The 15,462-nt window shown below is 40.5% G+C and overlaps 1 protein-coding gene across 1 annotated transcript in view; it reads left to right on the forward strand.

Moving 5' to 3' along the window:
• DCUN1D1 (defective in cullin neddylation 1 domain containing 1) overlaps positions 1–12,931 on the forward strand; it is a 23,416-nt gene extending 10,485 nt beyond the window's left edge. The window contains exons 5-7 of the mRNA XM_004382301.2: positions 7,981–8,063; positions 8,296–8,392; positions 10,074–12,931. Of these exons, the coding sequence (XP_004382358.2) occupies positions 7,981–8,063; positions 8,296–8,392; positions 10,074–10,153 (260 nt within the window). The 3' untranslated portion in view covers positions 10,154–12,931. The remainder of the gene's footprint in view (positions 1–7,980; positions 8,064–8,295; positions 8,393–10,073) is intronic.
• Positions 12,932–15,462: the final 2,531 nt, after the last annotated feature.

The raw sequence follows: 15,462 nt of genomic DNA on the forward strand, positions 1-15,462 counted from the left end.
GCCCTGAGCCCTCTGTTAAATGTAACCCGAGTGTACCCAAAGTCGTGTCCCTGCCCTGAGCCCTCTGTTAAATGTAACCCGAGTGTACCCAAAGTAGTGTCCCTGCCTCATGCACATTTAGCTTCTGCTTTTGAACATCGGGGACTAGACACCCGTTGCTTCAGAAAGCGGCCCAGTCCTGTCGCAGAATACTCTTGCTTGTTGCTCCAGAGTTCTCCTTAGTGAGCGGACGGACGTCTCTGTCTCCACAGTGCCCACCACTGCTCTTGGTGTGTCCTCTAGGACAACGTGGAGGACGTCGTTTAGCCGTTTAAAGAGCGCGATTGCTCACCCCTTGTCCTCTTTTTTCTAGTATTCCAGCTCTTTTAACTGGTCTTCATTGGAGGAGACCTTTGTTGTCCCTGTTATTGTCCGCCCTAAACACATTTCCAGTCTCTCTGAAAACAGAGCACTTAATGCTGAACACAGTGCTCTGGGAGGGTGTTTAAGGTGGGACACAGTGGGTCTGCTGTGCGTTGTGGGGCTGCTCACACTCGCCATGTGGTCAGAGATCGTGTCTGTTCTTCAGCAGCCACGTCATTTTTAGGACCATCTTAAACTTCTGTTAAACTAAAGTTTGTAAGTCATTTTCCTGTGAACTGTAGTTCAGCTAGCTGTCCAATCAAGCTGTGCAGCTGATTGAAAAGATTTTAACATTAATACATGGAGTATTAAATCTTTAAAGAGTACTTTCACTTATATAATCCCATTTGGTTCCCTTCACAGCTCTTTGAGTTTAGTAGAAAACCTGTTATCCTCCCCTTGCAGATAAGGAAACTCAGAGTCAGCAAGTCCCACTGAAGAGCACATGCTTGGAGTTGCAAACCCACCACTAGCCCGCAGCTCTTAGGACTCCACGTTCTGTATTTGTATTGTATTTTGTTGTGCTAAGTAAGTTGAGATCTGTCTAAGTAAATTAAGGCGTTGGGAGTAGAATTTAATCACCACCCCGTTCTCCCTGATGAGTTGACAGCGTTTGTCTCCCTGAGGGACTTGTGTTCCATTCTCGTGTCAGTTCATTTCCCTGTTCATCCTGCACTTAACTGTTCCTTGTTTATGAACTCCCACATCGCCCTCGGTATCCTGCTGCAAAGAATGACATCAGGCGTATCTGTTTGCGTTTCTTATTTACTATAAGGTCTTGAGGGTTCTTTCTGCAGGTATTTCCACTGCAGGCAGTACTATTAGGACTTGCCGTCCGTGGCGGATGCCCTATCTCTGTTTCTTTGCAGTTTCCTTTTGTTTATTTGAACTGATGTTGCTGCTTGTTATCTTATCACTGAATTTGCACTCTTTCCTAATACTGCTTCACAATCTATGAGGACAATTTTTTTCATTATTAAAAGGAACTGCTAGTAAGTACCCATGTATTATTTACCAGGCACTATTCTAAATGCTGTATGTGTGTTAACTCGTTTAATTCTTAGAGCAGCCTTGCGAGGGTTGGTACTGTTGTTATTTTCATTTTAAACTGAATCACAAGGTCACGCAGCTAGTAAGTGGTCGAGCTGGGGTTTAGGATCCCAAAACTCATCCTCTAAACTACTGTGTTTAAGTACTTCTCTCTAGGGTGTTCTTCACTCAGACATTTCTGTCTTAAGGGCGATTTTTCCTATATCTGTGATACTGTACATTTGATTGTCTTAGAATTTAATCTTATTTCAGCTCTTGATTATAACTTAATTGCTTTTGAAGCCTTCGTTTTTCATTGAAAAACATTTATTGATGGCTTACTATATACTCTGAGAGCCTGAGGTCAGGACATTTTGAAGTTTTCACAAAGGTTGTAATGTTTGAGCCTTGAAGAGTGGATACCGGTTTTCAAGGCCAAAAGAAAAAGAAGCCGTTCCAGGTGGAGGGATTAGCATGTTCAGTTGCTCAGAGGTGAGAGAACATACGCAGCCCCTTTGAGAACTGCAGCTAATTGGGCTTTACCAGAAGTGTCGAGTTTATCTGAAGGCAGTCGTAAATCCCGATGACTTCCAACATGAGCGTGAAAGCAGTGTGACCCTTTAAAAGGAGCCGAGAAAGCAGGGCTGGAGAAGGCAGGATTGGCTGTGAAGCACCGTTACGGTGATTGAGCTAGGAGTGAGAAGGTCTCTAACATAGTCCTGCCCGTGGAGACGGGGAAGGCAGAATGAGAGCTTCGACTGGGTGCGTGTGATGAGGAAGAGAAGCAGTCTTCGCCTGTGATTCTCACGGAATAGCAGATCCATGGAGGTAAAATAATGAGTTCACTTTGAGCCCTGTTGAGTTTGGGTTGTTTATGGATACCCAGTTGAAGGGTCCTTAAAAAAAAAAAATCAAAACTGCTGCTGTGGAGTCGAATCCAACTCATAGCGACCCTATGAATCATGGAGTCCTTAGGCAGTTAGATAAATGGGCCTAGAATACAGGTAGCCCCTGACTGATGAACCGTCCATTGTTTTGGTATTTTTTGGGGGGCGAGTCTGCATAACCGGTGTATAAATGGAGAAGCAGGAAGTGCCGATGTTGAAGCTGTAACTGTATACGTGATGTTTACAACCCCCAAAGACAAAGATCGGTTTTATAAGGATATTGATAATAAAAGGCAATAACAATGAAAACCTTTAAAAAAAAAGAAGTATTCGACTTACGTCAGAACCAACTTAGGACGGAGTCATCAGAACGGAACCCTGTCGTGAGAGCTAGGTTTCCTGTTTCAGAGTTGTTAGAGGTGGTTGAGAGTATGATGTGAAAAAAGCTAAGGGCTTGGACAATGTACCGAGGGGAGTGGCAGAGGTGGTGACTGTTGCCGACACACGGCTTGGTGGGTGGGGGTAGCAGAACCAGGAAAGGAGAACGAGAAGGCAGAGAGGACAGGGGACCCCGAGTGCTGTGGCCGAAACTGAGAAGGGGCGGCTCCATCCGGGGGGCCTCAGGTCCTTCAGATGTGGCAGAGAGCCAAGTAGAATAAAGACAGAAAAGTGTGTGTTTGGCGGCCATGTGGTGGTGGCCCTCCGGAGATTGATTTGAGTGGGATGAGTGTTGATGGTGTACGCTGATTTATAGTGGATTGAGGATGGAGTGGGAGGCGAGGAAATGGGGCACTTAATGTAGACTACAAAAAGATCTACAGCCTGAACTTTCAAACACCGTGCATGTTTGCTTCTACTCTTGTCGATTCTTACCTGAGCACATCAGCTGACAAAGTGCATTTGTGTGTGTCTGCTGATGTGGTTATTTGAATATTGCATTTGTTTCTTATCCTTATTTTATAAAAAAAAGTTAGTTGAAAAGGAAACAGTGGTGACACGGGTAATGAGCTTTATAATTCTCAGGAATGTACATGCGTTTGAAGTGAGGATGGCAGTCACTGGGCATGCTGATCGCAGCAGATCTTCAGTCTCAACTGAGCATTTACTGCACTTAAGCCAAGCCATTGTGTGTTTAATTGGTAAAGAAAAGAACAGACTTAAAGAACCTGGAAGGAATATTGGCTACACAGCTTTAAAGACGGTGTCTAAAAAGAAGTGTGATTAGGCATTGTGTCATATTCTTTAGTTCTCTTAGATCATATTTTCAGTAACAAATTATGTATCAAAGTAGAGGGTTGTATGTACTGCTTCAAGATTCTCTGTGAAGGAAAGGAGAAAGAGGGGCACTAATAAGGGAATGAGAGATCTAAGAAAGACTTTTAAAAGATAGGTGATAATGGGAGCATGTTTCTTCGTGGAGGGGAAGAGCCGAAAGACAGGGCAAAGCTGAAGATAGAGAAGAAGGGGAGAAGAAAGCTAATCAATAGTCAAGACCTTTGACGAGGCAGGACAGTATTAGATCCAAAATAGAGGTAGAAGGGGCTTATTCTTGGATAAGAGAAAGAAGAGGCACCTTTTCTGTTGAATTTGAGGGAAGAGGAGTACAGTGAGTTTGAATGTTTATGTGGAGCCATAGAAGTTCATTCAGCAGTTTCTGAATGCCTCCTATGGTGTAGGGTATGTAGTCCCTATCCTTGAAGAGGTTTAGGTCAAATAAAGATGGCTTAGGTTTTCTGCCGTATGGCCTGTATGTTTTTCTTTGAGGTAGGAGGTAAGGTTATCTGCTTAGAGAAGTGGTGTAGGGAGTTGAGGAAATTGAAGAAGTTAGGAGAAATTGGAGAGGTGGCTATTTTTAACAGGTGAAAGAGTGGAGAGCCTTGCTAAATTTGAAGGTTAATTTGGGACATTAATGTTGATGTGGACTGAAGGTTATACTCATCTAGGATTAGAACTTTGCAAAAACAGTTGTATCAGAAAGATAGGAGGCAAAGGAAGTAGCAGTTATATAGCCAGGATGTGGTTGAAGTAATGCATAATGGAACAGGAATGGAGGGCTCCCAGCTCTTGGTGAGAGTAAAGAACAGATACAGTGGGAAGAGGAGAAAGAGAGCTGAGCTGCAGTGATAAACATATATCTGAGATGTTGGAGTTTAAAATTTAGTCAGAACAGTTCGGGGTGATAAAAACATTAAGGTTCAGGATATGGTCTTGGGGAGTGAGTTTTACAGTGAATTATGGTGTGGGTGGGTGTGGGTGAACAATATTGCATATACCATGGATTGCCAGAAGAACGAACAAATCCGTCTTGGAAGAAGTACAGTCAGAGTGCTCCTTAGAAGCGAGGATGGTGAGACTTTGTCTCTCATACTCTGGACGTGTTATCAGGAGGGACCAGTCCTTGGAAAAAGATATCATGCTTGGTAAGGTAGAGGATCAGTGAAAAAGAGGAAGACCCTCAATGAGGTGGACTGACACAGTGGCTGCAACAGTGGGCTCAAGCATAGCAATGATTGTGAGGATGGCGCAGGACCGGGCAGTATTTTGTTCTGTTGTACACAGGGTCGCTATGAGTCAGAACCGACTAGACAGCCCCTAACAACAAACAACAGCAGAGGTGAGTACAATTCTAATAGGCTACAGTGTTTGTATGACTTTTCACATGGACACTGAAGAATTTCAGGATGTTGGCAGAGCTTGGGGTCAAGAAGGACTGTGAACCGAGTGCCAAAGACCTCAGAATGTGAGGGTTTGAGTAGGAGCTTGGTAGATGATAGAGATGAGGCAGGGCATGTGATAGCGCTAGCTGGTATGCGTTTATGGAGCAGGACAGGTATGTCCGTCAAGGTGGATGAATAATGGTGTAGAGGTGGCAGTGGTGATCTAAGAGATGTCCATGCTCTTGTGGGAGGGATAATCATCCATTGCCACTTGAGAGCAGTGCCAGAGGTCGGTGTCTTTTGGGTCGATCCAGGCTTTCAGGCAGGACAAGAAGGTTGAGGGAACCTTCTCTGAAAACGTTCAAGATCTAGGAGAGGTTGGTTGTGTCGTAATGGGTATTCCAGAGGGTGGGCATTCCAGAGGGCATAGTGGGAAGGGTTAGGAAGGAAGGCAAATAGAGAAAATAAAATCAAGGAAAGAATCCCAGTTGTGAAGGTTGGGATGACAGTAGCAAAGAGATAACCAAAGGTGTTTTGCATTTTTGGCAATAGTTAGGGATAATAGATGGGATTGTCAGGTGTGCTGTCAAGTTGATTCTGACTCCTCGTGACCCTACAGGACCGGTATAGATGGGTTTAACTGGTTAAATTCCAAGCAGAATTTTGATAAAAAGTTGTTTCAGTCCCTTCTTAATTGGGTGTCTGTGAGGATAGTACCCCTCAGAAGGGAGATTAGCAGAGAGGATGAGGCTGCTTTATGGTATTAGTAATCTATTGTGCTGGCCATCCCTCTGCCTTTTTTCTGTAGATATGGAAACCATGCCCTGTTGAGTAATCTAACTCAATTTATTATCACTTCTCTTCCCCTCTGTTCCGCTTGTGTTGTGACCCCAGCTGCACCTGCAGTACTTCTCCCTCTGACCCTAACCACCCAGAGCCAGGTCAGAGGTCACAGGTTAAAGGACACACAGGCCACCAAGTCTGCCCAAGACCTCAAACGCCAGCGGTGAGCTTGGGAGTCACTATCACACCCTTGTGTCTGACCCACTGGCTATCCCTTCAGGAATGCAGCCATAAGCTCAAGGCTTCCCAGGGCTTCACCACTTCTGACCAGCTGGCACCCACTGCTCCCTCAGGTTTAATCATTTTCTGGAACATCTTGCAGAACCCCTAAAAAGTGCTGTACTCACGATTACAGTTTTTATTACAGTGAAAAGAGAACAGATGAGAGACACACAGGGTGAGGCCTGGGAGGTTCTCAGTGCAGAGCTTCCATGTCCCACAAGGGACGCACTGCCCCCCACGTCCATCTTTTACCAACCAGGATCTCCATGGAGCCTCTGTGTCCAGAACCTTTATGGGGCTCTCAGTACATAGGCATGATTGATGGAATCAGCCCAACCCCCTCCTTCCTTTGAGGTGGAGCTGATATCAGGGAGTGGGTCTTTTTCATCTGGCATGGTACCTTTCTCCCCACCCTGCAACCGCAAGAGGTACCTCCTCAGCATAAACCCTCAGGTGTGGTCTGGAGGCCTCATCAAAGACACTACAGTCACTGGGGAGAGGTTGTCTCTCAGGGACTAAGGACAAAGACCAAATTCTTTGGGTAAAGTTAAATTCTTTACCCCACACATGCCTAGCGTATCTTTGCTCTAGTCATTGATGAAATTGTTGGCTAGAACAGGATTATCAACAGAATCATTCCTGAGAGATCTTCCTGTGGATTGACTTTATTTTCTTAACGCTGGGGAAGTGGTTGTTTATTCAGATGACTAGTCATTATCCTGGTTTCAGGTTATCTCCATATGATAGAGCCATGTCTGTATCATTTAAGGGTTTATCACCTGCCTCTTCGACCACTCCAGGAATTCTCAACGTTTTGTGTGACTTAGTGAACCCTGCAGTTCCTCACAGTTGTGGTGTTTAGTCCATTTCTTGTGGATCATCTGTTTTTGTCAGTGGGTTAGCATCAAGATGATCCCTTCTTAGTGTTTCTAAAAAATCGGGGCAGCGCTCGCCCATCTTCTGGCCCCTTGGAGTCTTCCAGTCTCTCACGATTTCACACATTATCAAGAGTGATCTTGAGAGCACACCTAAAAGAGCTTTTAAGTAACTTGGGATGTAATTTTTCCTGTTCTGGAGATGTAAATTCACTTACAAAGGCTAGGTACTTTCTTAATTACTTCAGTTCCTTGAAAGAAGCCAGTTCTTCTCTCCGTCATGGAGGTCAGGTGTAGTTCTTCGTCTTTGTCACGTGGCAGTCTTGCCTCCTTACTCCGCTCCAAACCCTATGAAAAAGCCATTTGTATTGTCTTCAGTAAACTTTTAAAACGAGCAAGTCTGAGTTTATTATTAGTTTTAATTTGTAATTAATATTCTTAAAGGTTACCTCTTGAGATCAGCATCAGTCAGCCACCAACTTGAAGTGTAAAGGTTTTATAGGATTGTGGGTAGAAGTCCTTTGCTTCCCAACCTATAGGTGTACATCAGTGATTCCCAGCTGGGGTGATTTTGCCTCCCAGGGGACCTTTGACAAGTATCTGGAGACATATTTGATTGTCAACACGGAGGGGGAGGGGTATGATACTGGCATCTATTAGATGGAGACCAGGGATGCTGCTACACATCCTACTGTACCCATAACAAAGAATTGTCGGGCCCAAAATGTAAAAAATGCCAAGGTTGAGAAATCCTGGTGTCCATTAATACTTGAATGCTTATGAGCTAGTCAGACAAGTTTATTTACGTCATCTAAATTAAACTCCATAACACCCCTGTGAGGTAAGTACTTTCTTCTTACCCTGTAGGCCTGAGGGGACTGATGTTCAGTGATGGAGGCAGATACAAAGCTTGGGCTTCTTTCTATAGGAAATTGTTAATGCACAAGTACTCAGGGTATAAACTTTTCCTTTTAGGTTTTTTGTCTCGCCTGTTTTTTTGTAAGATCATTTGTAGGTGCAAATATTTATGGCATTAAAATACATAATTTATTTTTAATATTACAGATCTAGAAATGGCCATTGCCTACTGGAATTTAGTGCTTAATGGAAGATTTAAATTCTTAGACTTATGGAATAAATTTTTGTTGGTAAGTTCATGTTTTTTGCAGTTCTGTATGTTTTCTCTTCTGGCTTTGTTTGAAAATCAATGAACACATTTTAAAGCATTAGTAAGTTGTTTCCGAACACGTAATGAACATAGAATGAAAACTGATGACTAGGATTTTATTACACGAGTTGTTTTGCATTCTTTTGTTTGGCATTATCTAGACTGTTTTCTCCAACAATTTTTAGTGACTTGAATGTGTATGTTTTTATTAGGAACATCATAAACGATCAATACCAAAAGATACTTGGAATCTCCTTTTAGACTTCAGTACGATGATTGCAGACGACATGTCTAATTACGATGAAGAAGGTAATGAAAGTTGTTGTCCTACCAGTTGTTTCCGTCTTATCTCTTTTTATTGCACATTCCTGAACTTCTTGTGCACTTCTGCTTGGAGGTGGATTTCCATCTTCTGAGCTTGTATTTGTGCTCTTCTGAATGTGTGAAATGGCCTTCATCCTCTGTATCGATTTATAGTTTCTATCCTGTATTTAAATTCCAGCTCCATATCCGTGTGTACCAGAAAGGCATGAGTAATTTTCAGCCATGTTTTAGCTTTTCAGTTCACTTTAGGTACCTGTTCTCGTCTCGATGTACTTTTGTTCTTGTTTGTATGTATTTTGTATTACTTGTTTGTCTCGTATATAAGCTTGATTACAAACTCCTTGAGTTGAGTGACTTGTGCAATCTGGAATGTACTATAGCTGTCTAGTTGTAGCCCTGTAGGCATTAAATAAATATTCACAAACGGAACACTTTTCTGGTACGTCTCCATTTATGTATGAAGGTGATGCTACCATCCACCATCAGGACATGCACTTTTGTTTTTCCGAAAGTGACAGTGATTTACATCAGTAGCTTCACACACACTTCCGTGGTCCCCCTTGAGTACTAGCAGGGTGGATTTCTGAGATTGTTGAATAGACAGAGGTGTTCTTTGAAAATCTCTCGCAACCTTGGCCTCCTGAAGAGTATCCTGGAATCCTGTAAGTTAACCAGGGATCATGTTGTTTCTCCCCCCTTTTTTCATTGTCATTTATAGCCTTCACTGACAAATTAGAGATGTTTACTCTTCTATATGACTGACAGCAGAGCCTTCTAGAAGGCTTTTCAAAAAACTGGAAAACTGTCCTGACTTAGAGGTTGGTGTGTGGATGCGTAGGGGCATGCATATACACCTGCTCCTCACTTATCAGCGTGGTTAGGTTCCAAAGACCAGGTCATTATGCAAAAATCAGTGTTGTGTGAAAATGGAGGATGACCACCTCAGATCACAAAATGGAGGATGAGTACATCATTACATAACTGCCAAACCACTGAGAATCATGGCGCAGTCAGGTTGACACATAATCTTAACCAGCACAGGCAGCATTACTCTCACCTCACGCCTCAGCATTTGTTACTGCCAGACATGTTGTTAATGTGCAAAATAGTCGGGTAGTAGATTTTTTACTGTTGTCATAAATGTGAAATATCGGATAACGAGATGCTAAGTGAGGAGTAGGTGTTTGTACTTTAAAATCTTTTAGTAATTTATTATGAAATAGGATGAACTTTGATGATCACTGTTAGTTTTCTTTGTAAGATTGCCACAAAATGTCTGAAAACTTGTTTCCCCCTAGCATGCCTTCAGCACTGACAGCATTGCCATCGTACCACAGCCATTCGTTAGACCACCAGTTTTGACCTTTTGTTGGGGTTCCTTCAGTGGCCTGTAGAAAGCTTAATAGTTTTGGTTGGTTGTCAAAAAAAGTTTTTAATCACTGAAGAAAAGACCAAACGTTGGCTTAACATAGCAGAAAGAAAGGAAGGAATATTTTGGGTAGAAACTCTGAAAAGTTAGAATTTTGGAACTCTTTTCAGTAGGAATGAATAAGAATGATAAACTCTTATGGGGAAGATATTAAAAAATTAAGCATTCTATTAAAATGTTAGCTTTATTTCTGCTTTTTCTTTCTTTCTTTTCTCCCATATTTTTTCTTTTTTCCAGGAGCATGGCCTGTTCTTATTGATGACTTTGTGGAATTTGCACGCCCTCAAATTGCTGGGACAAAAAGTACGACAGTGTAGCACTAAAGGAACCTTCTAGAATGTACATAGTCTGTACAATAAATACAACGGAAAATTGCACAGTCAATTTCTGCTGGCTGGACTGAACTGAAGACCAATCCTCACAGTGCAGGCTGAGGGTTGAGACGAAACTTTAAGGATACATCTTGGACCATATCGTATTTCATTCTTCTGATGGTGGTTTGGGCTTGTCTTCTAGTCTGGGCCGCTCTAAACATTCATAATTCCAACATTGTGGAGTTCATCTGATATCTGTGGACCATCCTAGTTTATTCTCCCATAAGTCTTAGAAGCTTTATGGTGATTCTTTTGAGGTTTCCATTCTCACATAAAGCACAATGCTGTCTTCATCAGGAAAGTTTGGCGTAAGAATTAAACATATGAACATCACAAACAATTTATAAAAACTTCTTAAATATATGCTTTGGGCTAGTTGCAAAGACTACGCTGATAGCACTTCCAATGAGAGTGATATATTTAAGTGTACCGGATCTGAAATGGTGTTTTGGTTTTGGGGAATTTTTTTTTTTTTTGCAAATCACAATTATTATTGATGTGAATAGAGTATCTCATGAAAAAAATGTCACAAATAACCGACGTGAAAAATTCTTAGGATAACTTGGTGCCTACCTGAAAAGTTTATTGTGCTTCAGACCCACGGTCTCACAAAAGTTCCACAGAACAGTCCGCCCTCACCTGTGTTTCTCCGTATCTGCTCCACAGGGAACTTTATTTAGAACATGCCCGCATGATGTTAGGCGCCACTTCTCTCTACATTATGCGTTACGTGATTGGATTTCATTATGAGTTTGAAATGCTTATATGCCTGTCAGATAAGTTAAACTATTTAATTTGTTTTGAATGTTTTATCGCCACACAATACAATATCCTACATTTAGGCATCGGGGTTTATTTTCTGGTTTGCTGTTTGTGTTCAGTCCTCGCACTATGGAACACAAATGAGATTCCCTTCATTTATGAGAAGATAGTAGGAATTAAATTTTGAAAATGGTTGTGATGAGCCATGAAGTTCAATCTTTATAATATAGGTACTGCTATTTCAGACAGATGGTCCATTTTTGGTGACGTCTTATTTTGTTGAAATTACTGTAACTGCTAATCACTGTGGTTGCCAAGTATGTACTTCAGGAGCAGAGATTTTCCAGCAGGTGTACACTTAATGCAGAAATTCCGGTCTGGCTTCTGTTCTCTTAAATTATTTAATCTCTTATAATTGTGTTTGTTTTACTCCAGTTAGTTCAGTTTTCGCATCAAAGCAGAATGTTGTCTTGTTTTGATTACAAGACCCAGGAGCTGCTTTCGTGCTGAAAACGTTCGTTTCTCTGCTCACTTAACTGACGTGTGAGGAAGGGTTACTGCTGTCTTGAACATTTCCATAAAGCAGGTTAAAAAACGTTAAAATTCAAATGCTGGATGACGGTGGTCTGTAATAGGAATAGATTTTGCTTGGTATATCCAGGCACTCTTGAAGGCCAGGTGTTTAAATTAGCAAAGGGATACACTTGAGAATAACAGTACAGTTTATGCAGTTGTGGAAGTGATTTTAAGAAACAGTGACATATTGAAACTGCTTTTTACCTACATGATTTTGAAATGGACTAGAAAGCTTTCCCGGTAGATATTATGTTAATATTCCAATCATACCTTTAATTCAAGAATACAATTCTACCAAAAGGAAAATTTGAAAATTTCTATTCAGGTTACTGGAATTGGTTATTTAAAAAAAAAAGGAAGGAAAAAGGAGAATCCTGCTGCTTTCAGTATTTCCTGAATTCATTTTTGTAAATAAAAAGAGGAACTTCAATTATGAAAAATTTTAAAAGGTATATATATATATGTATGGACTGTTTTATTTCCTGTCTTGAAGATTTTGAGTTATAGTATTGTTTTTTTGATTAATTCAAGTATGCTGTGTTTTTCAATGACATCACACTAGCTTTTTTTTTTTTTTTCCCCCCAACATAAATTGTTTTTCATAAAAGTTTGATATTAATTCGTGGCCCAGTGCCTTGGAGTTCTAAAAATTTTTTCTTTTAAATGCGAGACCTTTTCAACAAAACAGTGCTTGTCACCAGTTTGGTACTGAACATTTATAATTACTGTGTAATTATAAACAAGAATATACATAAAGCTTTTGAGTATAATTATGTAGCATAAAAGTTAAGGCTGTTCACTCTGATGGCATCTTAGAATGAAAACAATTACTCGGGCTGAAGAGAGAAGGCTGAACGTGATGTGATTATTCGGAGGATAAATGCCTGGTCACAGGGAATATTTTGTACTAAAAAATGCTTACACATATGGCCATGTGTGTGAGTGTGAGTGTGAGTGTGTGTGTGTCCGTGAGAGTGTGAAAGGGAGGCACACATGACTTGAATTGCTTTAATTCGTAAATGCGCAGTCTTCATCTGGTAACACCCCATGCTGACTCTTTGTTTTAAATTGAACCACAGGTACAGTTTCCTTTTTGCCAAATGTCAAAACAGGTACACATTTTAAAATGTAACGCTTTTTTAATAGTAAGATGTATAAAATTAGAAGTGCCCACATATAAAAATACTTGAGATCAAGATTATTGAATATCATCTGCATTATCTCTGTAAGTTCAACTGTGTTTCTTACAATCCCTGTCATGTCACCAACAGAGGCAATAAAAGCTTCAGTGAAATTGCCATGACTAAATCTTTCCCCATATTATTTCAGTGTACTATTTTTTAAAGACTAAAATATACCTGGAAAATTTTCCAGGAAGAAAAATTATTCATAGAAAGAGCATTGTAATGGCAAGTTTTGGGGAGAAGACATGCCAAGTCTTGTTTACTACATTTAAAATGTTTACAACTTATTGGGCTGCTCTATTTAATTAACAATACTGTAGTTGTGTAATATGGCATTGTAATTCTGTGCCCGTCATTAGACTTTTAAAAAGTTTTAATGAGAGAAAGTAAACTTAATAAAATAACATGGAAAATCTTTTATATATTATCCTACTGGAGAATCCTTATTTAAAAGCAAGGTGTACTATTTTTTTTTTCCTTAGATTTAAGTGAATGAAGTGTTCATTTGTTTTTTATTTGACCATAATCAAGAAGTTTGAGTAATGTAATATGCACTTTGCTTAGAGTTTTAAACACGTTACTGTTAGACTACGTATTGTAAAACTTTGTAACTTTTACATACAGATGATCAAAGAAAGTTAAAACCTAATGAGCATTTTGGAATAAAAACAGTAAAGTGGTGGTGGGGAAATTTTATTATGTTCCACAAAGTATGCCTTTATAAAAATCAACTTGGTGAGAATGAATTTATGTAGGTCTAAGTGTTACGTTGTATATATTTAACGGAAAACACGTGCAGCTCAGCAGCTTTCTTTAATGTTACCTTACACTGTTAACAGCGTGATTTACATTGAATACTTAGATGTTTTGATAAGATTTTATCTAATTTGATAATGTAATGATAAATTGTTTTTAAAATGTGAACTATTTAACTTCTACATAACTGAGGACACAATCCCTGAATTATGATTTTTACCTAATGTGATGACTAGGGCTCAGATTAGGGCTCCCCATTTAGTTGACTATCAACTTGAGTGTGTTTCTAGTCTTGATTCCATTTTTACACTCCTACAGCAATAATTCCTGTTTCATAGAAATGTGGTGAAAGTACATATTCTGATACTTTCACTTTTGATTTCTGACGGGGAAGGGCTTGTATTTTGTAGTTAAGATAAATTGGAAATTTTCTACTATTAACAAATCCCCTTGGCTAGGTTTATCCTTACTGCTTGTTGACATTTTGGCTGAATAGTTGCTTGATTTATACCTGATTCCAGAGGCAGATGCTGCTGCTTTTTTAATTTTTTTTAACTCCTAATACATAAATGGTTTTACCAGAGCCTTCTTGCTCTCTTTATTTTCTTCATGCCTGATGGGTAAGTGGCATTTCCTGCTGGCTGGCTCATTTGTGTGAAAACTTTCCACGAGGCTTTATGTTTTGCAGTAATGTGGCCTTTGGCTTCTCCTTGGTTGATTTTTTTGTATTATTATTTACTTTAAATCTGTTATAAATAAGGAAGTTTGGATAAAGGTGCACAGCCTCTGTAGTAGACGGCATTCCTAAAAGGTAGTATCTTTATTTACGGAGTTCTGTTTTAAAGGGGAATTACTTAGGGGATTGTTTGTAATCCTTCATTTTTTAAGTCAAGGTTTTTTAATGTGACTTTTTCTAAAATTAAGTACATCCAAGTCTCTCCTGCTTATGAGTGTTGCTTGATTAAATATTTTCCGTTTAAGTTTTGGTTGTGCTGTGCAGAAATCACAGAGCAGCTTCCAGCACTGGTTTTCAAGCTGTGACTTGGAGCTGCTGTATTTCATGGGGGTGGGCCACCGCCGGCGGGGTGTCTCCCACTTCAGCTGTAGCCCTCTACACTTACCTGTTGTGGGCCGTAGGTACAGCGCATAAGACTTGGTCTGGGGGCAAGTGTTCTGTCACAGTGTCTTTAATGGCTGCTTCCGAGCGGGTATGACCTCCTGGCCAGTCTTTAGTGGAAAGGACAGCAAGGGGGTCTCGCCAAGATTAAGGCCTGCCTGAACACCAAAGACAGCTCTGCTTGGAAAAGAAGAATCCATCGAATACGTTCAAAGCAGACAAGAAATCTGAACCAAAATAGTGAAAGCAAAGCTTGATCTGAAACAATGAGAAGTTCAAAAGTTATGAGGTACAGCATGTGAGCCACCAAACGGAAGAAGAAAACAGTGTTTTATGTTGAGAATGTGTGTATGTATGAATGCATGTTCAGTGTGGATATTTACAGTGTGCTTTTCAGTTATGAAATAGAAATTCTGAGAAAACTGTCTAACGGAAAACTTGGCAATACCATACGAGATTTTTACAAAAAAGTACACAGGGCCTAAGGTTAGGGGGCGCCCTTGTGGCACAGTGGGTGAGAGCTCAGGCTGCTGATCAAATGTTCAGCAGTTCGAATCCACCAGCTGCTCCCTTGGAAACCCTGTGGGGCAGTTCTTCTCTGTCCTATAGGGTCGCTATGAGTTGGAATCGACTCAGCCACAATGAGTTTGCCTGTTTTTGAAGGTCGGGGGAAAAGTTAAAATGGCTAAGGGCCACTGCTAACATACGCAGTCGTAGATTTTGCCTCATAATTATGTGGCGAATAGCTAAATATTTGATCAGTAAGGTTTAGAGGTGTGTGTCCTTGGAATCCTTTGAAAGTACCATGTTTTCAAGCAACTGCTAATATTTTTAATTCTAATAGCTGATTAAAATTC

This window comes from Trichechus manatus, unplaced genomic scaffold (genome assembly GCF_000243295.1).
Source record: "Trichechus manatus latirostris isolate Lorelei unplaced genomic scaffold, TriManLat1.0 scaffold00092, whole genome shotgun sequence".
Taxonomy (NCBI): Eukaryota; Metazoa; Chordata; class Mammalia; order Sirenia; family Trichechidae; genus Trichechus; species Trichechus manatus.